The sequence below is a fragment of the Lithobates pipiens genome, unplaced genomic scaffold, assembly GCF_037356315.1.
Source record: "Lithobates pipiens isolate NorthernLeopardFrog02 unplaced genomic scaffold, aLitPip1_a1.2 Scaffold_17, whole genome shotgun sequence".
NCBI lineage: Eukaryota > Metazoa > Chordata > Amphibia > Anura > Ranidae > Lithobates > Lithobates pipiens.
This window is the reverse complement of record NW_027507755.1, coordinates 14,651,168-14,678,651: the sequence shown is the minus strand read 5'-3', so window position 1 is coordinate 14,678,651 and position 27,484 is coordinate 14,651,168. Positions and strand designations below refer to the sequence as shown.

At 44.7% G+C, this 27,484-nt stretch overlaps 1 protein-coding gene across 2 annotated transcripts in view; it reads left to right on the top strand.

Annotated features, from left to right (window-relative positions):
- The window catches only part of LOC143986593 (N-acetylated-alpha-linked acidic dipeptidase 2-like), a 143,939-nt gene that overhangs the window by 18,213 nt on the left and 98,242 nt on the right, over positions 1 to 27,484 (top strand). For both annotated transcript variants that reach the window (XM_077485002.1, XM_077485003.1), the window contains one exon: positions 14,350 to 14,474. In XM_077485002.1, coding sequence (XP_077341128.1) covers positions 14,350 to 14,474 — 125 coding nt within the window. The remainder of the gene's footprint in view (positions 1 to 14,349; positions 14,475 to 27,484) is intronic.

The following is a 27,484-nucleotide window of genomic DNA, read 5'->3' as shown; positions in this document are numbered from 1 at the left end:
TGAAAGGGCTCTTTCTTTATTGGGGGGGGGCGCAGTTTGCCATCTTTGCCCTTGGCACCAGATGGCCTCATCCCAGCACTGAGTGTCTTGCACAGTGTGCCAGCCATACTGCTGACTAGCAATGGGCAAGTCACCGGGGGCTGTCAGATTTATTCAATCTGCAGAGAATAATCAAATTCCTGGAAAGAACATGATTGCTTAAAAAGGGTAGTCTTTTAAGAACACTTCAGATATAAAACTCGAGTAACTATCTTTTTTATCAATGTGTGCTTCTGTCATAGCGTGTTCTGTCATAGCGTGTTCTGTCATATCGTGTTCCAGTCATATTGTGTTCCAGTCATAGCATGTCCAGTCGTACCATGTTCTGTCGTAGCATGCAGTTACGGTATACATCAATAGCCGTTTCATATTCGTTTGTTTCCATGTCTCATCGTACCTTTCGTTCAGGTTTTTTGTATACTTGGGTTTAGTTAACTAGTGCTCACATCTCAGGATCTGTCATGTCTACAGATCCAAATGGACTGAGGTTTTGTTTTAAATGATTGTTGACTACAATCTTCTCGCCCGTAAACCACACATCATACGATGCACGTTTCATCTCATTACACCTGTGCGGCTATCCACCACGTCTGTGGGTACACTAGCCCTGAGTGTTCAGTTTTTAATTACCTGTCCTTGTAGGTTACTCTGGCTCACTTGCGACATACACTAAGGTGGGGAGCCGTCATCAGGTTCATTCATGTGCTATGGTCTTGTCATTACTGCTTACTTCCTTATACTCAGGTAGGCACAGAGGGGTGGTGTTTTCATGGCTGGTTGTCTGTTGTCAAGTTCTCTAGTTTGTGTTTCCTTGGGTTTGGGCATGCCGCACGTTTCAGAAGCAACTAATACACCTTCATCCCTTCAACCCTATGTGGGGGTTCAGAGCAAGTTAGCACTCAGTCATTAAGTCATTAGTCCATACTTAATCACACAGCAGAGCTTTGTCACAGGGGATTTCCTTTCCCGACCACAGCTGGGATGGTGGTACGCTTTGGTTTGTTTCCAATTCCGTCTCAGCTACTCTCATCTACCAGTATGGAGAATGTTCTAGACATTATCCTTTAATGCAGATTCATGTGGGCTAAATATGCTCTCCATGACCTGTTACGGTTGCAAATCAGGATGGAGGTGATCGAAGTTTGCTCGGTCAGAGGCAGGGTGTCAGTGCACCCCCAGCTCCTGCTTTTCCTACATTCCTGCAGGCATGGTCAGCATCCCCTTAGTCCACAGGTCTTATCAAGCCTTCTGGTTCAATATGTCAAGTAAGGTTCCTTGTCTGGGCAATCTCCCATCCCTGGTCTTCAGATAGCCCCTGCTTGAAGGATGTTTCGGGCCTCATCACTATCTCATCGGATTCTTTTGTATGTAGTATCTTGGCTTCAGCAGTCATGCTTTCATTGCCAATCAACTTACTGGAGGCAGTGCTTGGTCTGGTTCTTTACCTTCATTCTGAAGGTGGTGGGGTGGGGCCCACCGGGGTGTCCAGTGGCAAGTTTCCGATATTGTTTGTTACATTTTGGCTGCTCTGTTTCCTGCAGAAACATTTTCATCAAAGTACTTGTCCATGGTTTTGACGATTCAGCGATATCCAAGCTGATATCAACAATGTTTGAACCTACTTCCATCAGATCTGCCCGTTGGTAGGGCAAGATAAATGGTGCAGATGTCTTTCAACGCTGGACTTACCCTTGCAGTCCTTGCTTCAAAACCTTTGCCATTGCCAAGCCCTTCATTACCTGCAGGAGGGCCATTGGTTAATTAATTTACTTGATTTCCTGTTGCATGGAGACCCTGGTTACCACCCAGGGATCTGCAGTCCCTCTCAGGGTGTGTGCTGAGCCAATGTCCCCTTGACGGCCCACAAAGTGGTAGGTCCGGGCCAAATATCATCATTATTCTGGGTTTCACTCTCGGCTCTAACCTCTTGATTGCGAGATTGCCTGGAGAACTGCTCCAGTACATCAGACCATTCATCTTTTGTCCGATCCCCAGCCTGTTCCAAAAAGGGTGGCTTACAGTCACTTTGAATTTGCTGAATTATGCCATGAGACTTATTCCCCAGGATGGAGTCTGGTCTCCTTCCCCTGTTCAGGACTCAGACTCGGTGGTCAGGTTACAAGCAGAAGCACAACCAGGTTTAAATCATGTGAGACCAATTTCTGTGTGTCTGGTATGGTTTCTCCATGTTTAACAATGCATATTGCCACAGCGTATTGGCCTTATCCGCCAACACTATCAAACACATCCATCAGGTTTCCAGCACTTCAGACTCCTGCAAACTCCTGTCAGTTTGTCCATTTTTGCCACTCACCCTCTCAAACTTCCCCATACCATGTATAGACAGGCCTGGGGTTTGTGGGAATTTCACAGAGCTACTTAAAGCGGAGTTCCACCGAAAAAAAAGCAGCTACTGACTTATAATATTAGTACACTTACCTGTCCAGGGCGCCCGTGATGTCCTCACTCAAAGCCGATCTCTTTCCCCCGACTCCCGGGTGCAGGCGCCGGCATCTTCAGTAAGGGAATCCCGAAGTGAAGCCTTGCAGCTTCACAGCATGGTTTCCTACTGCACATGTGCGAGTCACGCTGCGTGTCCTCACTGGTCCCTGCTGTCTTCTGGGACCTGTGTGTCTCCCAGAAGACAGCGGGGGGGGGGGTGGGGGTGGCGGAGGAGGGGGCCGGACATGGCATAGATCGCCGCAGAATCTGCAGGGATTTATCATGGGGAGTGGGAGCAAATACCTGTATTAGACAGGTATCTGCTCCCCCGTCCCCCAGAAAAGTGCTAAATGTGACACCGGAAGGGGGGGGGACAGGAAAAGGGGAAATTCCCTTTTTGGGTGGAACTCCACTTTAACTGGTGTTCGTTTGAAGCTTTCAATCTTCTCTGCTATTATTTTGCAGGGGCTCATTGGTCAGCTCTTGCTCCCTTTCCCCCACGTATCCTCTCACTTCAAGCAGTTCGTTCTCATGTCTGGGTTTTCACAGAAATCAGGCTTAATCAAAATCATTCATGGGACGTTTATTTGGGTTCTGGGCAGTTTTGCAGGTTCCAAACAGGGAGTCCCTTCTTATCATCAATTCATGGTATAATGGTTTTCATCCTGGTATAGCTGATACATACTGGATCCATATGCTGAAGCCATACTCTACTAGACGGATTTTTACCTACCCTTCATTAAGCTTTCTTATCACACCTACTTTCGTGTCTTTTTGCCCTCTTTCAGGCATACTGACCAACTAGGCCAAGGCACACCTTAGGTCTTGGTAGTTAGGGTATCACATTTCCAAGTCAAGACTCTGACTACAAATACTGGCCAGATTGTTCACTAATCAAAACAAAATTGAATTAAAACAAAATGTTTCAATTTGTTTTGATTAGTGAACATTGATTTTGTAACATATTGTCTTTCACCTATAGTAACCATATTATGCAGTGCTTATTGGAAGCCATTGCATGGCAAAACATGTAGAGCAAGAAGCTACTGCCGGTTACTCATATTATAGTTATTGTATGATGATATTGTGATGTTTTTACATATTTTGTATTAATAAATTTGATATATATTTTATATATTTGACTATTACATTTTTTTGGGCACCCTAAAAATCCCATTCCCTTTCTTCTGCCAATATTGGAATTAAATAGGTTGATTTGTGGGTAAGCACGAGATATAGACTTTTTACCTATTTTTCCATCCGTCTGGAAGATCGAATAGAATAGGATCGGATGAAAATGGACAGGTGATCCATTTCCATTAGTTTTCCCTTCAGAGGAGAGCGGGACCTGGTCCATCTCCGCTATGCACAGTGGAGTGGACAGGACATGTAATCCTCCTGCTCAGCGGGGATCAGTGAAGCGATCCCCCGCTGAGCAAGCGGAATCCATTCCACGGAGACACCCGTGTAAAGGGGCCTAAGAAATAATTGAATGATAAAAAATAGAGTAGGGTACCCATGATGATGTCATTTATGACAAAGCGATCGTCGGGACTGATACGTACAAACACTACTGCGCATGCCGGATCACTACCTGGCCATTTACAAAGGGTTTGTTTGGATTTATGTATCTATCTGCCTGCATTCTACTAATCTGATGTAAGTGCATTACTTTTTAATAAATTCAAAGCTGATGCAGTATCACAGTATATAGAGCCTTTTGCTCCATATATACTTCAGCTAGCTGATCTACTGATGGTTTTTGCCACTACTTCCTAGTCTGTTGAGAGCCGTCTAGTTTACCAATTAAGGACACATGATAGAGCATCTGGGCTTTTCTTCAGAGCCCGTTCACACAGGGGCAACTCAGGATCCGACTTCAGGTCGCCCCTAGTCGCATCAAGTCACGCTACATGTAAAAATCAATGTAAGTGAATGAGAGCCGTCTTAATGCACACTACTGAAGTCGCTCCGACTTCAGAAAAGGTTCCTGTACTACTTCTATGTGACTTCTAGGTGACTGGTACCCATTGATTTCAATGGAAGTCACCTCCAATTCGGATCTCCATCTGTATTGAGGCGACAATGTCGCCTCTCACAGAATAATCAGCTCTCGAGAGGGAACTCCACGCAAAAATGTATTTAAAAAAATCCGGCGTGGGTTCCCCCTCCGGGAGCATACCAGGTCCTTAGGTCTGGTATGGATTTTAAGGGGAAAACCCCCTATGCCAAAAAAACGGCATGGGGGTCCCCCCCAAGGTCCAAACCAGACCCTTATCCGAGCACGAAGTCTCCTGGCCAGTCAGGAAGGGGGTGGGGACGAGCGAGCGCCCCTCCCCCGGACCATACCAGGCCGCGTGCCCTCAACATGGGGGGTGGTGCTTTGGGGAAGGGGGGCGCCATGCGGCCCCCCCACCCCAAAGCACCTTGTCTCCATATTGATGAGGACAAGGGCCTCTTCCCGACAACCCTGGCTGTTGGTTGTCGGGGTCTGCGGGCGGGGGGCTTATCGGAATCCGGCCCCCCACCCTATGTGAATGAGTAAGGGGTACATCGTACCCCTACCCATTCACCTGGGGAAAAAGTGTCAATAAAAAACATAACACAAGTTTTAAAAGTAATTTATTAATCTGCTCCGGGACATAGGGGATCTTCCGACCTCTTCTGCCGCTCTCCGGTGTCTTCTCCCGGGCTCCTCCGCTGTCTTCTTGGAGCTCTTTCACTAGCGGAGGAGCCCGGTCTCCTCCGTCCTCTGTCCTTCCTTCTTCCTTCTTCACTCTTCCCTCTTCTCTCTTCTTCCGATGTTGACACGGCGCTGTCTTCCGCTGTACTGGCTTGTGCGACGTGCGCGGCGACTTATATAGGCATGGGGCGTGGTCACCGGGTGATGTCCCAGGGTGACCCCACCCCTTTATGACATCACAGTCCGAGCATGCCCCGGTTTGTGACATCATGAAGGGGTTAAGTGGGTTCACTCAGCATGTTCTACATGTAGGGGGGATGGGCTACCTAGGACATGACAGATCACTGGGAGAAGTAGATCTCTGTCATGTCCCTACTGTAGGTAGAACAAGGAAATGGCTTGTTTACATAGGCAGTTCCCCGTTCTGCCTTTCCTCGCTGAAATCGCCGGCCCGCCGGTGGACATCAAGTGCACGCACCCACTATCCTGCCTTTGCAGACTAACATACAGGTACGTCAGTTTGCGCAAGGCTTCACTGCCAGTTTCCCTTACAGGCAATGGCAGCGGCAGCACGAATAAGTGAATAAGTCACTGGATTCCAGGACAGTTAAGTGCCCTAATATTAAAAGTCAGCACCTACAGTATGTGTAGCTGCTGACTTTTTTCATTTTTTGCTGGGGGGGGGGGGGGGAGACTCCGTTTTAAGAGAATCCCTTGGGGACTCCCAGTTCACCAAAACTAGCATTCCCATTGGAAGATTTCCTCTCTATTACTTTTTTTGGGACAACCCAAAATTTGGGATTTTCTTTCAATGATAACGGTAAACAGGACAAATGGAGAGGGTGAATCTCCCTAACTGGGGCACAGACAATAATAAAAACCTGACAGGTGTTCTAATCCCTCTCCACTCTATCCAAAACTAAAAAACAAAAAATTTTGCCTATAGTTGTACTTTAACCATTTCCAGCCCAGCCTATTGAAGAATGATGGCAGGGTGATGGTTTCGTTATCCTGATCGGATGTCATATGACATCTTGCAGGATAACATGTCGGCGCGCGCGCGGCGATTAGTGGTGCTGTGTGTCAGTCTGAAACACCACATCTCCAATCATGGTATGAAGCCTCACGGAGGCTCCTTACCAAACGATCAATCACAGCTGATCATCTCGTGAACCAGAAAGTGCAAGTTAAGTTTTGGACAAGTTGAGTTTGAGGAAGTGGTGTGACATCCATATAGATATGTCTGTGACACTGAAGGTGCGTTGGGATAGGTAGGATGAGAGCCACTGAAGAGCGCAGTCACAGAGACCAAGGGAGTAAAGTTTTTTGAGGAGGAGAGGGGTGTCAAAAGCAGCTGAAAGGTCCAGAAGTAGGAGTACAGAATAGTGTCCGTTGCTTTTTGCAGTTCGTAGGTCATTTGTGAGTTTTAAAAGAGCAGTTTCTGTTGATTGTTGAGGGCGAAATCCTAATGAAGGGGATCAAGAAGGTTGTTTTTAATGAGGTAGTCACTCAGTTGGTTGTAAACCAGGTGTTCAAGGAGTTTAGAGGAAAATGGGAGCAAGGAGATAGGGCATAGGTTGTTAAGATTGGTAGGGTTCAAGGACGGCTTTTTAAGTATGGGGGTGACCAGTGCATGTTTTAGAGCATTGTAGAAAATGCCAGAGGTGAGGGAGAGATTGAAGATGTGAGTTAGAGAGTATGGAATAGAGTCAGATGGCGACCATAGTGTTTGAGAGGGAATAGGATCCAGGGGGCAGGTGGTTAGGTGGGCGTTAGAAAGGAGTTTAGCCACTTCGTCTGTAGTAGCGGTTTTGAATAAGGGGAGCGTTGAGAGTACCTGTTGTAGTGAGTTCTTAACTGGGGGAGATACCTGTAGAGTGGAGATTTCATCACGGATTGTATCAATCTTGTTTTTGAAGTGTTTAGCAATCTCCTGGGCAGTGAGTGAGTCAGTGGGTGTAGGCGGTGGAGGACGGAGTAGAGAATTGAAGGTAGAGAAGAGTTTACGGGGACTGGACGAGAAGGTGTTAATAAGAGTTGTAAAATAGGTCTGCTTGGCAGTGTGGAGGATACAGTAGTATTTTTGGAGGGCAGATTTGTATTGGTTGAAGTCTTTGAGATAGTGGTCAAGAACGCGACTACATTTTTTGAGAATTCTAGTGTCATCTGTTTGCCAGGGTTGTAGGGGTCGAGGCCTGATTCTGCATGTAGTGAGGGGAGCGCGCTTGTCCAGGGTGGAGTACAGGGATTTATTGTAGATGGAAGTGGCTTGGTTGGGGCAGGACAGGGGAGAGATTTTGTCATAGAGGTGGTTGGCAGCAGAATAGAGGAGAGAAGAGTTGAAGTTGCGAAAGTTTCTACGGGTGATGGTTAGGCGATTGGAGGGTAGCCTATCGGTGCCCATCAGTGTTACATATCAGTGTAGCCTATCGGTGCCCACCAGTGCTGCATATTGGTGTAGCCCAGTGTTTCTCCACTCCAGTCCTCAAGGCGCCCCAACAGGTCATGTTTTCAGGATTTCCCGCAGATGAAACGGCTGTGGTAATTGCTAAGGCAGTGAAACTGATTAAACCACCTGTGCAAAATAATGGAAAACCATGAAAAAATGCCATGTTGGTCGGCCTTGAGGACTGGAGTTGAGAAACACTGGTGTAGCCTATAAGTGCCCATCAGTGCTGCATATCAGTGTAGCCTATCGGTGCCCATTAGTGCTGCATATCAGTGTAGCCTATCGGTGCCCATTAGTGCTGCATATCAGTGTAGCCTATCGGTGCCCATTAGTGCTGCATATCAGTGTAGCCTATCGGTGCCCATCAGTGCTGCATATCAGTGCCGCCTATAAGTGCCCATCAATTCTACATATCGGGGCCCCCTCATCAGTACCCATTAGTGCAGCCTCATCAGTGCTTGTCAGTGAAGGAGAAAACAACATTTTATAACAAACAAAGAAAAACTTTTTTTTTTCTTCAAAAATGTTGGTCTTTTTTATTTTAGCAAAGAATAAAAGCCCCAGTGGTGATTCAATACCACCAAAAGAAAACTCTATTTGTGGGAGGAAAATTATATAAATTTTGTTTGAGTACAGTGTTGCATGACCGTGCAATTATCATTCAAAGTGCGACAGCGATGAAAGCTGAAAATTGCACTGGGCAGGAAGGGGGGAAGCCATGCCAGTAGTTAAGTATTAGGTGGGTATGGATTATTTTTAGAGAATATTGATAATGTTTAATGTAATACAAGCACAGGGGGTAGCAAGAGGAGTCAGAGTCCTCCTAATTTGTACCATATCCTTCATTCTTGGGCTGTACAGTTGAATATTACATAAAGCTGACTTCATACTACCTCCGATAGAACGTCCTCACATTTAGTTTTTCCTACAACAATGAGACACTACGGGTGGAGCTGGTATAATAGGACATCATGATTTAGGTGTGCCTGGGGAAGCATGATGTCCAAATACAACCCAGCCAGGACCATCAACAATCAGTGAAGGACTGACTAGCAGTGCCTAGTCTCCAGTTGAGAAGTAGATGTCTATAAATGAACCTGATGTGCTCTCCTCTGTTGTACCCTGACCAATGCCATGGATCCAGAAGCTGAAAGGTAATGTTCCATTATCATAGTATATGGGCTTTTGTTCATACTGCTTCAAGTTAATTGTTTAATATTTTTTGTTTGTTGGTAAGTTTAGGATATAATATAACTATTTTCCATGTTTTGTGTGTGTATATATGACTCTCACCGGCCCCGTGTTGCCAGCCTACCAGATTGAAATTTACTGACACAACACCCAAAATTTACTGGCACAGTCAAGTTTTTACTGGCACATTTAAAAGTTACAAAATGACAGTTTTAATTGCAAATTTCAGTATTTAGGCTACAAACAAGTACAATATGCAATTAGCAAAGTGATCTAAGGTAAGTATTAAATCTTCTTGTTAAAAAAAATTTTAAGGCAAAAACATATTACTTATTTTATTTTCGATATAGTAAATAAGTAGCTCGGGGACAGGAATCGAGAGGGCAAGAAATTAGACTGGGCGGCACACACACATGAAATTGACTCTCACAGTGACACTGACAGCAGTGTGCAGCAGCACAGATGATGATGATGGCACCACACCAACATGACACGTCCCCTCCTGAGTCACAGTGCCCCTCTCTCTCCATGCCCGCTGGTCCCTTCAGTCCACTCCCGGCTTTTCTTCCTCCCGTTCCGCACACCTCCACATGAGCCTCCGGCTGCTCTGTTCCCTTGCACCATGACTTCACGTGACACACAGCCGGTGTTCTGCCAAAACCTGTCCCCCCATCGGATAGTGTCCGCCCCGTACTGCGCAGGCACAGCGCTTGCGCAGTATGGAGGACAAGGAGACTCTGAAAGTCTCCGAAGATGAATGGCGCCTGAGCACTGAGTCCAGGTTGAAACCCCACCATCCAAGTGGACATACGGTAGCAGTTAGTAAGACGGCCCCTCGCAGCCTCGCTTTGCTCTGCAATTTTTTATTCTAACTCTATGTCCACTTGGATGGTGGGGCTTGAACCTGGATTCAGTGCGCAGGCACCGCTCATCTTCGGAGACTTTCGGCGTCTCCTTGTCTTCCGTACTGCACAAGTGCAGTACAGGGCGGACACTATCTGATGGGGGACAGTATTCGACACATCACCGGCACAGTCTGAACATACTGTAGCAGGCACACAGAGGGTCTCGGCCAAACATCACAGCCATATTTTTTTACCAGCAACCTTTTTTTTTTCACTGGTATTTACTGGCAGGAGAAAAGTGCCAATTTTTTACTGGCTGCCAGTAAAAATACTGGTGGTTGGCAACACTATATTAGGTATACCTGTTCAAATGCTTGGTAACACAAATTGCTAATCAGCCAATCACATGACAGCAACTCAATGCATTTAGGCATCTAGATGTAGTGAAGTTCAAATGTGGTGAAGGTGACTTGCTGACGGTTCAAACTGAGCATCAGAATGGGGAAGAAAGGGGATTTAGGTGACTTTGAATGTGGCATGGTTGTTGGTGCCAGAGGGGCTGGTCTGAGGATTTAAAAAAACTGCTGATCTACTGGGAATTTCACGCACAACCATCTCTCGGGTTTACAGATAATGATCCAAAAAAAGCGGCAGTTTTTTGGACAAAAATGCCTTGTGGATGTCAGAGATCAGAGGAGAATGGGCAGACTGGTTTGAGATGATAGAAAGGACTGACTGGAGGAGGAGACAGATTGCTGTTCCTGATTAGTAGGAATAGGAGATCTGTCTTTACTCTCCTGTCAGAATGGGGATTTGTGTGTTTACACATACAAATCCCCATTCTGGCTCTTTTTCCTGTGTTTGCGGGTGGTTGGTGGACATCGCACGTGCATTGGATCCCCTGCTGTGCAGTGGGCGCACCTGCTATGGCTCTTAACCACTTGCCGACCGCTGTCTGCATATATACGTCAGCAGAATGGCCCGGCTGGGCAAAGTAACGTACCCGTAGGTTACTTTGAAATTACCACCATGCGCGCGCCTTCCCGTAAGCTCCATGAGCATGCCCGCGGACTCGATCGCCGCGGGGATACCCGCAATCGTGTCGCAGAGCTCAAGAATGGGGTGCCGATGTAAACAGAATCTCCCCGTTCTGCTTAATGACAGGACACCGATCGTCTGCTCCCTGTCATCGGGAGCAGCGATCAGTGTCCATGTCACACAAGCCCATCCCCCAGACAGTTAGAATCACTCCCCAGGACACACTTAACCCCTCCCCGCCCCCTAGTGGTTAACCCCTTCACTGCCAGTGACATTTTTACAGTAATCAATGCAATTTTAAAGCATTAATCGCTGTATTGATGCCAATGGTCCCAAAAAATGTGTCAAAATTGTCCGATGTGTCCGCCATAATGTCGCAGTCACGATAAAAATCACTGATCGCCGTCATTACTAGTAAAAAAAAAAAATTTGTAATAAAAATGCCATAAAACTATCCCCTATTTTGTAGATGCTATAACTTTTGCACAAACCAATCAATAAATGCTTATTGCGATTTTTTTTTTTTCTTTTATCAAAATACGTAGAAGAATACGTATCGGCCTAAACTGAGGGAAAAAATGTTTTTTTAATATATTTTTGGGGGATATTTATTATAGCAAAAAGTAAAAAAAATAGCTTTTTTTCAAAATTGGCGCTATTTTTTTGTTTATAGCGCAAAAAATAAAAACCGCAGGGGTGATCAAATACCACCAAAAGAAAGCTCTATTTGTGGTAAATAAAGGACGTTGTTTTTGTTTGGGAGCCACGTAGCACGACCGCGCAATTGTCAGCTAAAGCGACGCAGTGCCGAATCGCAAAAAGTGCTCTAGCCAGGAAGAGGGTAAATCCTTCCGGGGCTGAAGTGGTTAAAGGAGCCAACGTACAGGTACGGCTATTCACGCAGGAGAGCCAACCTGCCACCGTAAATGTACGTGAGCCGGTCGGGAAGTGGTTTATATGTCTTCGGTTTTAAAGGGATGGGGTGGCAACCATAGGTCCAACCCGGTACTACTAGCAACGTGTGTATGTGTATATATATGTGTGTGTGTGTGTGTATATTTATGTATGTGTGTGTGTGTGTATATATATATATATATATATATATATATAATGTGTTACTGAACCTAGGGGCTCATTCACACCAACCCCATTAGACTGTGATGGGTAGTGTTGCCTATTGCAGTTCTATCACATAGACCACACCGTTGGCACTAATGCACTGCGTTGCTGTGTTCTGAAAAAAAAAAAGCGTGATGAATTTCTGGGCAGTATGTCAACACATGTAACACGTAACGCAAGTGTGTTAAAAAAAAAAAAAAGCCACAAATGTTCTACTGTATGTGGCAAATTTGGTGACATTCACAGCCATCATGTGCAGTGTAGATCCTCACACTTGTGGTCGGTCACATATAAAACTGCAGATTTCAGATGTGTACTAGAAACCACAAGAAAAGGAACATAATAGACGTCATACATTTATAGATAAGGTTGGTGGTTTTGTGGTTGCACTTCTTTTTTTTTTTTTTTTTCCCCCATGAAGCTGTCTGTTGGGATAACCATCCAGATCAACAATATTTAATACAAGATGTTTAGTGTGACCTTTACCACACACACTGTACAATCCTAGTTAGATGTAGAATACCTCCCAACTTTTAGAGATGAGAATGAGGGACACCTATCAGCAAAAGTATGCAGGCATAGGACACACCCCTTGCCACGCCCCCTTAAAGGAAAATTGTTCAACCCAAAAGTGCTTTTATTACCACTAATATTCCTTTATAAAGGATATATAATATAAAATATATTGGCTTTTGGAATTTACACATGCAGCAATTTAGAAATCAGATGAAAGGTTTAGCACTGGGAAACACTTTAAGATAGATAAAAAGTGCATTTTATATACAACTATATAGATCAGACCAAAATTGGGGACAAATGAGGAGGGACAGAGGGACATTGCTCCAAATCAGGGACTGTTGGGAGCTATGGATGTAGCATGAGGTCCAACCCAAGTCTATTCAGTTTAAACCCTCGTGGTCCATTCATACCATAGCGATGGGTTAGCACAGTGCATTCATGTAGGTTATGCCGTACGTTAAAGAGGAACTGTAGTCTGCTCACATAGTTTGTAATAAAACATCTTTGCCATTGTGAAGCTTCCCTCCAACCACTTTGCATATTATTTTATATATACTGTGATTCTGTATTTGCCAAACATGCTGCAGAAATCTCCCTCCACTGAGTCTGGCTGCAACCATTTTAACTGTGAGCAGCTGGAGCTGCTGCCTGTTCACTTCCTGGATTTACACAGACACACCTCCAGCTCTGCAGCTCTCATTGGCCCTCTTATGACTCACCCCCCTATCTCTTCCTGCCAATCTCTCACCAGAGTGAGAAAGAGAGCTGTGCATGATGTCATAAGCCTAGGCTTTTTACCAGACAAGAACCAGGAAGTGGGCATACCTCCCAACATTTTGAGACGGGAATGAGGGACACCTACTAACAAACATATGTAGGCATCGGACACCCCCCCTGCCACACCCCCTTAAAGGAGAATTAACCCAAAAAATGTATTGAATCTACAAGGGCTTTTTTTTTTTACCATTACTATTCCTTTATATTGACTGTTAAAATGTACAAATACAGCAATTTAGAAATCAGATGAAAGGTTTAGCACTGGGAAATGATTTTTGAAAGTTAAAAAGTGCATTTTATATAGAACTATAAAGATCAGACCAAAATGAGGGACAAAGGAGGAGGAAAGGGGGACAGAGGGACATTGCTCCAAATCAGGGACAGTCCTTCGAAATCAGGGACAGTTGGGAACTATGGAAGTGGGGTGTATGAGGTATTTACTGGCAGAAAAAAAAAATGTTTTACCATCCAAAGTTAAAACATCAAGGGCAGAAGATTTAATAGATGGAAAGATGAAAAAGAAATGACAAAAGGTCCACTTTAAGGTGAAACTCAAGTCCTGCTTTAAAAACAGGGAGAGGCTCTTTATTGAGGAAATGACCTGCAATGTGCGATTGCTAAAAGTGCACTTAAATGGCATGCATGCCACACACTAAATGCAGGGATTATGGTGTATAGGATCCCTTATGCTGCGTACACACGATCGGAATTCGCATCGGAAAAAGCTCTGATGGTTTTCCCTTCTCAAGCTGGCTTGCCTACACACGGTCACACCAAATTCCGATCGTTTAGAACGCGGTGACGTACAACACGTACGACGGGACTAGAAAAAGGAAGTTCAATAGCCAGTAGCCAATAGCTTCCGTCTCGTAGTTGAATCTGAGCATGCGTGATTTTTGGCGTGTCGGAATTGCATACACACGATCGGAATTTCCGATAAAAAGTTTTTCCATCGGGAAAATTGAGAACATGCTATCAATTTTTGGCTGGCGGAAATTCAGACAGCTAAATTCCGATGGAGCATACACATGGTCGCATTTTCTGATGAAAAGCTCTCATCGGTCTTTTTCTGGCCGGAATTACGATCGTGTGTATGCGCCATAAGTGAATAAGCTCTGCAAACCTACAGAACGTGCTGCAGTGCCAGTTTCTCACACTAGGTGTCATGAGAGTAGACCTGTAGAAGGGAAGGAAAGTTTAGTAAAGTTTTGTGTGCTGACATTGTGTCTCCTGGTGTTTTGTTGCAGAGATCACACAGGAGACGAGACCAGTAAGACCAGTGTGACCATGGTCAGGAAGAAGGGGCTGAAGCGCAACTGTGTGGTGGTCGTATTGGGGCTGGCTGTCATCTTCCTCCTGGGGGTCCTTGTAGGTGAGTTCATGTCACTTTTTGTATGGAAGATCCAGCTGGGACTGAGCCAGGGACCTGACATCAGGGACTGCACATGGGCAGCATTGCTAATGAGCAGATCTGCAGTGCTGAGCTCCCTCCAGGCTCTGGGATCACATTGGATCATGTATGTAATTCCTCTGTAAATATTATTCCAAAATAGTTTCTTGTGTTGCGTCAACAATATTTACTGCAAATACTGACACGTCTACTTATGTGCAAAAAAATAATTTGTGCTAATTGGAGGGTTCTGAGACCTTAGAGAATGAAATGGTGATGTGTACATATACTGTGGCTGGTAGGACAGTGGTTAACCTCCACCCTAAGGCTGGATTCACACCTATGTATTTTTTAATGCTTTTTGCATTTTGCAGATTTGCTCTACAGAACGTGTTCCACAGGAAACCATGATAAATGGACTGTAGTGCAAATCTGCAAAATGCAAAAAGGCACTAAAACTGCACAGGTGTGAATCCAGCCTTAGGCCTGGTTCACACCTATGGATGTAGTTCACATCTGTGTATTTTATGGAAAGGGCCAGGGACTATTTTCTGGTTTTTGGTTCTGCTGACTTCAATGGTTTAAAGATGTGTATTGAAAAAAATGCAAAATGCACCTGCAATGTGCAAACTGCAACCTGTACAAGTGTGAATCAGGCCTAAATGCACGCTATCGGATCTGTGTATAAAATGTTTTATGCCGATGTGGGAAACGTCAGGGTGAAAAATTGCTGTAGTTTTATGTGATTCCTATATCGTCAGTGCCACCTGGTGGCAAGAATACTCTTTTCTGCTTTTGAAGTATTTCTGGAAAAAAAATGCATTGTGGCCACTAGGTGGCGCTGATATAGGAAATGCACATAATAGAACAGGGCATTGTGTGCCGAAAAATGTTTTCAAAGAAATTGAGCGTGATAATTTTATAATAAAAAAATGTTAACTTTACACTCTCGATCACAAAGGATTTTTTTAGAAAGAAAATTCTGTAAATTGCTTTAGTAGTGAGAGATTAACATCCTGCACTCACGCCTCAGATCAGCCCCAATTCCTGCACTTTTACACCTTAGATCACTGTCCACCACTGTACTACCCACTTCACATCTGCTCCACCACTGTAACCCCCTGTACATCTGCCCCACCAATGTTCCCCCTTTCTCATCTGCCCCACCACTGTACCTCCATGCACATCTGCCCCACCACTGTACTTCCATGAACCATCTTCTCATCTGCCCCACCACTGTAACCTCCCTGCTTTTCTGCTGAACCCCCCTTCTCATCCCTCCCACCACTGTAATCCCCCTGCTCATCTGCCCCACCACTGTAATCCCCCTGCTCATCTGCCCCACCACTGTACCTCCATGCACATCTGTCCCACCACTGAACCATCTTCTCATCTGCCCCACCACTGTAACCTCCCTGCTTTTCTGCTGAACCCCCCTTCTCATCCCTCCCACCACTGTAATCCCCCTGCTCATCTGCCCCACCACTGTAATCCCCCTGCTCATCTGCCCCACCACTGTACCTCCATGCACATCTGTCCCACCACTGAACCATCTTCTCATCTGCCCCACCACTGTAACCTCCCTGCTTTTCTGCTGAACCCCCCTTCTCATCCCTCCCACCACTGTACCTCCTGCACATCTGCTCCACCACTGTAATCCCCCTGCTCATCTGCCCCACCAATGTACCTCCCTGCACATCTGCTCTTCTGTTTCACTACCGAATCCCCTTCTCATCTGTCCTAACACTGATTGCGTCTGCTCATCTGCCTCACCACTGTAACCCTCTTTCTCATTTGCCCCACCAATGTACCTTCTGCACATCTGTCTCACCTCTGCACCCCCTTGCTCTCCTGCCCCACCACAGTAACCCCCTGATCATCTGCCCCACCAATACAACACCACCTCCTTTTACATCTACCCCCCCTGCTTTTCTGCCCCAACACTGAACCTCCCTGCTCATCTGGCCCATCACTGTACCCCCCTGCTCTTCTGTCCCACTGCTGAACCCCCTTCTCATCTCTTTCACCACTGTACCTCCCTACACATCTGCCCCAAAGCTGTGCCCTCCTGCTCTTCTGTCCCACCTCTGAACCCCTCATGCTCATTTTCCTGACTGTACCCTCTGTGCCCTCTCATCATCTATGATATGTGTGATATGCAGAGCGGTGAAAGGAAGCAGAGATGAGACACCTCTACCTGTCCTGGAACACTCATCCTGCTGATCCAGCTCTCGCCTCCAGCCCATGTGCTTGTATGTGATGTATGTGATGTGTGTGATGTGTGTGATGTCACATACAAGCATATGGAATGGATGCACAATGATGAGCTCAGATCAGGGGCATTTTCTGAAAGCAATGGGCCTGTGTGCAAGATCATAAGTTGGGCCCCCATAGCTCAGAAAAAGTGGTTGGGTGTGAGTTTCATTGCGCTGAATACTGGCTCTGGCCTAAAGGGACACGGAGTACTGGGGTTCAGTAGTAAGTGACGCAAAGGTTCAGGAATTATTTCAACAAAATTCCCAGAAGCTCAACAGTAATTCCGCAAACTGTCACCTAATTGTGTTTTTCTCAATCACAGTGAAAGCCCTTCTTTCTGAGATTGGTAGTGGCAACCATTTGAGTCGCCTTCCTCCAGATGGTGGGTGGGGCTAGCAGGACTGTTATTGGCTTTAGCAGTGGCCAATGACAGTCTTCCTCCTCCTGGAAACAGGGACTGCCCCCCAGCAGAACTGCACCCAATCTCTTCCCCATCAGAAAAGCTGACGCTCAACTAGAGCAAAGTTAGAGAACCAAACAATGTTTCCCATCTTTTACAATGTGTGGGACACATCGCTTCCCCCAGGTGTGGTGTGGAGAACTCAGAAATTGGAATACATTATGCCGCGTACACACGATCGAATTGTATGACGTACTTAGTCCGTCATACAATCCGGCGGACAATCCGGCGGACTTTCTACCGAACGGACTTGGCCACACACGGATACACAAACAGTCCGACGAAAGCTTGTGCGATGACGTACAGCACGTACGACGGGACTAGAAATAGGAAGTCCAAGACACAGCAAAGCACCCTTTGGGCTCCTTCTGCTGACTTTGTGTTAGTGGAAGTTTGGTTAGAGACGATTCGCTCTTTTCAGACTTCAGCTTAATTTGTCCGTTATTTTTATTTTTTTTATTTATTCTCGAATTGGAATATTAATCATAAGATGAGGATGAATAAAGACATTTGTGATAACTCTGTGTGAATATAAGCAGCAAAGCAACTTCACTTTTCTCGCATTATGAAGAAGAAAAGAATGTGCTATATTAAAAGATCACAAAATTAGCAGCATGACGAATATGCTAGCTTCAATACGAACACTAGTTTTACAAGACAGAACGCTTCCGCCCTGTAAATCCTTTCTGGGCATGCGCCATTCTTAGTCCGTCGGACTAGCATACTGACGAACGTATTGTCCACTGAAACCAAAGTACGATGGGAAGATTGGTGTGCAAACCGGCCTTCTTAGTACTCCGGACTTCACGCTGAAAAAGTCCGCTGAAGCCCACACACGATCGGATTGTCCGTTGAAATGCGTTTCAACGGACTAAGTACGTCATACAATTCGATCGTGTGTACGCGGCATTAGTGTCTCACTGACACTTCCCTGTGCTGCTCTGCTCATGGGGAGGGAGTTGAGTGCCGGCAAAAGAGGCTTCGTGTGCCGAGGGTTGCCTACCCCTGAAGTGTGAAAGGCTTAGCTACTTTGGCTACTTCTTTGTAATATTTTATCCAGTACACTCTAATATTTGTTCCAAGGAATACAGTTTTTTTTTTTTTTAATTTATTACATCCAAAGCATTATTTATATAGCACTGTTACTCTCTGCTTCAAGTATGAATATCTGAGAGGATGGAGTGAAGGAACTTGCTATTGTGTATTCATAATAAAGGGTGGATATTGGCTGTACACTGATTTGGAATGAATGGATCCAAACAAGAGCTTGTGTGTCATTAAATCGGACCAGTCAATTATAACATATCGTTCTTATCCTGCCCTTCCCAGGGTTAAGTATGCCACTACTCCACTGTGGATGACACCGCTTGCTGCCACTGCACCAACACGCAAGACCCACACTCCACCACTGCCCATTACGTACTTCTGCCTATGCCCCCACTGCACCCATGAATTACGTATCCAGTGGTTGGTCATGTTGGACGTGTAGTCAGGGGTCAAGTCCTGGGGAAAAAAGTGTGGGAACTCCCACCCAAGATCCACTCCCCCACCAAAAAATAAAAAATGATACGCTCATATGCACGAACACTTCAAAAGTGGTATTTTTCATCCAATGTTCATATTGTGTGTATGAAGCTTAACTGTTAGTACATAAAAAAAACAAAAAAAAACAATCCTCAATAAACATAAATACAGTAATTCTCTGAATAATCAGCATTCATTCAATTGTGCTTTCATGCAAATGTGAACATCATGTTCTGATCTTTATTGGGGAATGTTATTTTGGATATAGAGTGTTTATGTGGTGAGTTTACACTTTTCATTGAACAGAGTTTGGATAACACAGGGTTAAACGGAAAGGTCATGAATGAACTGCACATTATCTGTACAGAATGCTTGGGGAGATAGTGATGTGTTCCTGCTTAGGAGATGTATGTTAGCTTGGGGGGCTGAAAACTCTGCAGGGCTCCAACACACACTCGCTGCTATTCCAACCCTTCACATATTTCCACATAAACTTCCCTCCTGGCATTAAACTTTGCCAGGTATTGTGCTCAGCTTACCACTCCAAACTGATGTTCCTCCCTCAGCTCACCTCTCTCCTTGCATGTCCTGTGAGCAGAATAGCTGTGCTCCTCCTCTGGGTTCTCTCATCATATGGCACTGAAGATAAAGGAGGACACACAGAGCAAGTATGCAGGAGACTGGGGGGGGGGGGATGAGGAGACAGAAAATCAGGAGGGGCCGGTGGGGAGGAGCTCATCACCAGAGGTCTGACTAAATACAATCTCTTAGCAGCAGGGACCTGATCTATCCGTCAGCTAGCTGTGATTGACAGGTAGATCGAAGCGGAAGCTGTCATGGGGGCCCCCTACTTGCAATGCCTGAATGATCAGTCCACCCTGGGTGTGCGACACTTACTATTGCAAGCTGTGTCGGCGGCTGCTGGTGTAGCACCTGCCACACAGCTCACATACTTTAAAGTTTTGCAGGACACAGCTGCTAAAGGGAACTGAGTTCCTGTTGTGGAAAAAGTACAAGAACTCCGTTCCCATGCGTTCCCGCAGGACTTGAGCCCTGCGTGTAGTGCTCTGTGTATAGAGTGCATTATTATATTGATGTCCAGTGGTTGGTCATGTTGGACATGTAGTGCTCTATGTATAGAGTGCAATATTATATTAGTGTCCAGTGATTGGTCATGTTGGACGTGTAGTGTTCTATAATAGAATAGTATTATGTCCAGTGGTTGGCCATGTTGGGGGGTGTAGTGTTCTATGTATAGAGTGTAATATTGTATTATTATTATGTCCAGTAGTTGGTTATGTTGGAGATGTAGTGGTCTATGTATTGAGTGTAATATAATTGTATTATGTCCAGTGGTTAATCATGTTGGAGGTGTAATGTTCTATATATAGAGTATAACAGAATTGTATTATGGTCATGGTCGAGATGCAGTGTTTAATATGTGTTCTATAAAACAAACATCCTACATCCTATCAGTAGTTCTTACATAAAGCAAAGTACACTGCGTGTATTAGCTGTGTCAGCAGCCTGACTATGAACATTGAGAGCCAAGGAAGCAATTTTTGACACTTTATAAAGAAAGTTTTGAGTCAGTATCCATAAGGTGATGGAGGGGGGGGGGGGGGGTCATGTCTTTAGGCCAGTGACGGGGAACCTTGGCACCCCAGATGTCTTGAAACTACACTTCCCATGATGCTCAGTTGAGCATCATGGGGGAATGTAGTTCCAAGACATCTGTGGTATCAAGGTTCATCATCACTGCTCTAGGCCCATTCTAGTTTTCAGTTCTCTTATTGGTAAGCATGGGCGCTCTTGGCCAGATTTGCTTGCTTGGTAGTTTTATTGGAAAAAATACACACCCATTATGTAAGCGATGAGGATCTTGTTATCATGAATGATTCCTCTTGTTATGAGAAAAGCAAAACATCTTGCAGGGTACAAATGTAAGCTCATAATTATTATTTTAGCTAACGAGCTTCAAAATGAACTTTACTTTGCACATAACCCGCAGCTGTCGCACGTGGCTCTTGGTTATAATAGAGAATCGCACCTAAGCTACGGTACACAGAGTTGAGAAAAACATTGACTGAGGAATATTTTGGAAACTGTTGTTTAGGTGACAAAGTAAACGGTTGTTTTAAAAGGTCAGTCCACCCACAAATGATTATTCGGTTAGACCCGGGCATGATGAATGGCCTTAATCCTCTATCTGCTGAGGGATTCAGAAGTGAGATCTTCCTTGTTCTTGGCTCGGTTTCCATCCACCTTGGTGTTTTTGTATGTTTTGCCAACCTTGTAATGTTTCAGTTATTTTTACAATCTTCATAATATAAATTTAAAATCTAAAGCCGAAACGTTTTAGCTTTGCGCTCTGAAGTGTGGGCAGGCACAATCCGGTTGATTTACAAAGAGCACTAAGAATCTTTATACTCAAAATGTAGCTTTGTTCACTTTGAATACACAATTATGTGCAGGTGAAAGAAATGAGCTGGAATTTTGCTTTTCACATGATTGGATAAGTATTTGGTCACATTTAGTATTTGGTCACATTTAATTGGGTTTGCAGTAAAACAAAATCCAAACACTATTTATTTTTTTTATTTTTTATTTTTTTCGTTTTGGATAGAGTAAGGGAGGGTCTTAATCGCTGGCCGTTTTTTTTTTTTTGCCCATTGGGGAGGTTTCTATTTACTTCTGCCCCATAGCTAATTCAGGAAGTGAAAGGAAATCCCTCTAGAGTTGGGGGAATCCCTGGTTGTCACTAGGGCCATAGAAGCTAGTGTCCCCACTGGAATATTTTTCCTACATTACTGTTCTGGGGCAACCCAGTATTTGCGCAGTTGTGTTTTAAATGCAACTTTTTGGGAAAAGGGACACTTTCATGAATTAAAAAAAAAAACAAACAGTAAAATTAGCCCAATTTTTTTTGCATAATGTGAAAAATAATGTTATGCCGAATAAATAGATACCAAAAATGTCACACTTTATAATTGCACGCACTCGTGGAATGACGACAAAATACGGTACCTAAAAATCTCAATGGGCGCGCTTTAATTTTTTTTTTTATGGTTACCAGGTTAGTGTTACAGAGGAGGTCTAGTGCTAGAATTATTGCTCTCGCTCTGACGATCGTGGCGATACCTCACATGTGTGATTCGAACACCGTTTACATATGCTGGCACGACTTCCGTATGCGTTTTCTTTGCTTCGCAAGCTCATGGGGACGGCGCTTGAAACATTATTTATTTTTTATTTATTTTAAAATGAATAAATTGTTTAAAAAAAATAAATAAAATGTGATCACTTTTATTGCTATCACAAGGAATGTAAACATCCCTTGTGACAGTAATAGGTGGTGATAGGTACTCTTTATGGAGGGATCGGGGATCGCTAAAAACGGCAATTCTGAATACTGTATATTTTTGTATATTTTCTTTAAACCGGCGCCATTGGCAGCCGAGTAAACGGCAAGTGACGTCATGACGTCACTTCCGTGTTTACTATTAGGAGACTGGAACGAAGCCGATTACAGCTTCGTTCCAGTCCCTCCCCAGCAGCCAGAGGCGCAGGATCTTGAATCGGTGCTCCCAATCGAGCGGGAGCACCGGTAACAGCGGCGGTTGGAGGGGGGGACGTCCCCTCCCGCTCCTCCAGCATAACAGCCGAGCGGCTTTTAGCAGCTTCGGTTGTTATGGCTGGACAGCCAATCGCCTGCTGTAAAAAACGGTACCGGGATGATGCCTGCAGGTGCGGGCATCATCCCGGTATACCCCCCCCCCCCCCCGGAAGCCGAGTACGCACATCTGCGTACACTCGGCGGGAAGGGGATAAATTAGAATAACTGTTATTAAAGGTAGGTTTGTTACTAAAATCAGTGTATATTTGGGCATATCTGTTCTGCAGTAGTTACTGGGTTGCTTTCAAACTGATCCACAGGTGCAGAGAAGTGCACCTGTGGGTTACCTGCACTGAGCCATAGGCTTCTATTACCTGCAAGTTTGGTGTGCTTTCTGAAAGTGCACCACACCTACAGGATATAATAGAAGTCTATGGCAAAGTGAAGCTAACCTGCAGGAAAGCCATAGGTGAACCCATGATACAGGTAAACAGGTAAACAGTGCATCAGTGTGAATGCAGCCTTAGGCCCCTTTCACACGGTCAGTCCAAACCAATCAGACTCTCCATTCACCTCTAAGGAGTGGAAGATGTAAATGGACTTGTGTCCATTTACAAACGCCTATCTCCAATCCAATCCGCCATCCACCCGCTCCGCTCATTGTGGCCTGCGACTGGGTGCCGAGTCGCTTAAGTGGCCCTTGATCTTCAAAAGGTTGGGCACCCTGTGTTACAGCCTTATTCCAAAATAGATTAAATTCATTTTTTTTTCTTAAAATTCTACAAACCATATGCCATAATGACAATGTGAAAGAAGTTTTTTGAAATCTTTGCAAATTTATTAAAAATAAAAACGAAAAAAATCCCATGTACATAAGTATTCACGGACTTTGCTTAATACTTTTGTTGAAGGACCTTTTGGCACCAGTTACAGCCTCAAGTCTTTTTGAGTGTGATGCTACAAGCTTGGCACACCTGTTTTTGGGCAGTTTCTCCCATTCTTCTTTGCAGGACCTTTCAAGCTCCATCAGGTTGGCTGGGGAGAGTCGGTGCACAGCCATTTTAAGATCTCTCCAGAGATGTTCAATTGGGTTCAAGTCTTGGCTCTGGCTGGGCCACTCAAGGACATTCACAGAGTTTTCCCGTAGCCACTCCTCTGTTACCTTGGCTGTATGCTTAGGGTCATTGTCCTGTTGGAAGATGAACCTTCGTCCCAGTCTGAGGTCCAGAGCGCTCTGGAACAGGTTTTCATCAATGTCTCTGCACACTGCTGCATTCATCTTTCCCTTGATCCAGACTAGTCTCCCAGTTCCTGCTGCTGAAAAATTTCTCCAGAACATGATGCTGTCACCACCATGCTTCACTGTAGGAATGGTATTGGCCAGGTGATGAGTAGTGCCTGGTTTCCTCCAGACATGACACTTGCCATTTATTCAGGCCAAAGAGTTCAATCATTTATTTCATCAGACCAGAGAATTTTTTGTTTCTTACGGTCAGAGTCCTTCAGGTGCCTTTTGGCAAACTCCAGGCGGGCTGTCATGTGCCTTTTACTGAGGAGTGTCTTCCGTCTGGTCATTCTACCATATAGGCCTGATTGGTGGAGTGATGCAGAGATGGTGGTTTTTCTGGAAGGTTCTCCTCTTTCCACAGAGAAACACTGGAGCTCTGTCAGAGTGACCATCAGGTTCTTGGTCACCTCCCTGACTATGGCCCTTCTCCCCCCGATTGCTCAGTTTGGCCAGGCAGCCTGCTCTAGCAAGAGTCCTGGTGGTTACAACTTCTTCCATTTACGGATGATGGAGGCCACTGTCATTGGGATCTTCATCACTGCAGAAATTTTTCTGTACCCTTCCCCAGATCGGTGCCTCAATACAATAATTTCTCAGAGGTCTACAGACAATTCCTTGGACTTCATGACTTGGTCTGTACTCTGACATGCACTGTTAACTGTGGGAACTTGTATAGACAGGTGAGTGCCTTTCCAAATCATGTCCAATCAACTGACTTTACCACAGGTGGACTCCAAGTTGTAGAAATATCTCAAGGATGCTCAGTGGAAACGGGATGCATCTGAGCTCAATTTTAAGTTTTATGGCAAAGACTGTGAATACTACATGTGATTTATTTTATTTATTTATCTTTTAATAAATTTGCAAAAATTTTAAACAAACTTCTTTCACGTTGCCATTATGGGGTATTGTTTGTAGAATTTTGAGGTCTTGTGGTCACTTTAATTGTAGCACTATCCGTTTTCTGTTTATTATGTGTGTCCCCTCCCACATTGTGATGTACTTCCTTTTCCTGTTCCTTCACTGTCTTGGGAGAACAGAGATGGCCACTTCTGTATAGGCTGCATGCAAGCTGCTCGCATCCTGCAACACACTACTATGTTTTGACCTGCAGATACATCTTTCAATCATCTGCCACATTTTGTTGTATGATATACCTGCTGCTTGCAATAAAACCCATGCTTATGGAAGAAACTTATGTCTGGTGAGTTCAAGCTATCTGATAAACATGTGTTAGAATTCCTACAGCCTGCTGTGTAGATGTGTATGTTTAATCTGCAATCAAGCGCAGTGCCATCCGCCATCTTGTGAAAGCACATGGGCGTACAAGCTTACTGCACATCATCTGTGAATGTTGAGAACCTGTTTTCTGAGTTGAACTGTGTATCCCACCAGTCGAAGCTGCTGTTCACCATTTTTTTGCGAAACTTGGAAAAAAATGTCTAGACAAGCCTCCAAGCACTCTTTTATAGCTGAATCAACACAGATAATCATGCCTCTAACCACAGAGATGTACAGGGAGCAGATTCTGCAGATATCACAGAGCAAAGCGTAAGACCCAAACGTACAATAATACAAACACAGAAACTTGGAGAAAACTACGAAACTGCTAGAGATGAGTTTTCCAGCAATCTGTCAGAACTGTGGGACAAACCTACATACAGCATGTCAGTCTTGCCATGCTTCAATCAACAATCTGAAACTCTACAGATCGCCTATCTGCAGCATACGAACGCTACCATCGGTTGTCTGCAACATACACAGCTTTCTTAAAGGACTCTAATATAGAGGGCTCTTTAGCAGAACTGACCAAGACTGATTAACTAAACCAACAAAGAGATCTCTTAGTGCAAGATGTCAAGGATAAGGCGGAACTCCGCATTGCTCAACTTCAGGAGACCAGATCTACTAAATCCACATCTACTAAGCTCACAACACGTTCTTCCAGAAGCGCAACATTAAATGACAAGGTATTAGAGGCCCGTGCAAGTCTGGAAGCAAATAAAGTGCAAAGCTCATTTGCCAGAAAGGAAGCTGAGATAGCAGCTTACCAAGCAGAGATGACAGCTCACCAAGCCGAGGCGGAATCCCAAATAAAGATAAAAATCGAAAGGGAGGAAGCAGCTGCCCTAACAAGGCTAAAGGTCCTTGAACAAGCAATGGGAGAAAGTACTAACTTGGACTGTTCTATTCCAGCAGAAATGGAAGATCCAATTGAATGCACCAGTGAATAGTGGCATAGTGTTTGCAATGATACAGAATCGTCCCCTGTACCGCCTAATCTGCTTAAGCCTAATGCCCTGTACACGCGGTCGGACTTTCCGATGGAAAATCTGCGATCGGATTGTGTTGTCGGAAAATCCGATCGTGTGCGGGCTCCATCCGACTTTTTCCGTTGGAATTTGAAATTTTGAAAGCTGGATCTAAAATTTTCCGACAGCAAAATCCGATCGTTTAAATTCCGATCGTGTGTAAACAATTTCGATGGACAAAGTGCCACGCATGCCCATAATAATTTACGAGGCGAAAGCTATTGGCTACTGGCCTATTTATAGTCCCGTCGTACGTGTTATACATCACCGCGTTCAGAGCGATCGGAATTTCTGACCACTTTTGTGCGACCGTGTGTATGCAAGACAAGTTTGGTCCAAAATCAGACGGATTTTGTCGTCAGAAAAAATCAGAAGGATTTTGTCGTCGGAAAGTCTGACCAGGTGTACAGGGCATAAGCCTCTTCAAGTCCACAGAGCAAGTGCATTTATACAGCAAACCACATCACCTCCTGCCAATGACAAGATGTCTCCCAGCAACAAGCCACAGTTCAAGCAGCAGCCAGCAGAAGCCTTGGAGACTAAGCTAAATGCTCTTGCAACATCATTTTATCTTGGTAAACCTCACCCTTATTTACCAGAGAACTTTCACACCCAAGCGGTCCCACAAGTTACTTTGGCACCAAAGAGCCGTAAACTCTTTAACATTAGCCTCTCAAGGTTCGATGACTGTCCAGAAAACTATAGAGCTTGGAGATCAACCTTCAGAGCTTCTATTGCTGATCTCAGCCTTGCTGCCAAGGAGGAACTTGATTTGTGTATAAAGTGGCTAGGGCCAGAATCTGCAGATCGTGTTTAAAAGACTGAGAGCAGTACATGTTGACTACCCAGATGAAGGTCTTGCTGCTTGGGCAAGACTTGAGCAAACCTATGGTAGTTCTGAAGCTAAAGAAAGTGCTCTATTCAAGAGACTGCAAAACTTTCCACAAATGGGTAGCAAGGATCATCGCAAGCTTCAAGAACTAGACGACCTCCTCGTGGAGCTAGAGTTGGCAAAGGCAAACCCTCATCTACCTGGACACTGCCTGTGGTGTCTAAACTGCCATACCACCTACAAGAGAAATGGGCACAACAGGGCTCAAGATATTAAAGGGACTATAATGTATCTTTCCCTCCATTCTCATATTTTTGCAGGCTCATCAGCGAACAAGCCTGGGTGAGAAATGATTTCAGCTTCAGTGATTCTAGCTTGCCTGCTTCATCATCAAGGTATGATAACAAAGCAGCTAAATGTAGAGACTTGAATAGAGCTGTCTCTGATAAAAAGACATCTCACCTTCTGTATCCTCTCCCGCTCACCAGAGTGATTTGGGTGATAGCGATAAAGATCAAAATTGTCAGTGCCCTATTCACAAAAAAACTCACTCTCTAAAGAAATGTCATGGGCTTAGGGCAAAGACTATCCAAGAATGCAGAGAGATTCTCTAGAAACTTGGAATATGTTATAGGTGCTGTGCTTCCTATGACCATTTTGCAGAAAACTGTGTAAGGTTGCAATCAAGTGCACAGAATGCAGTA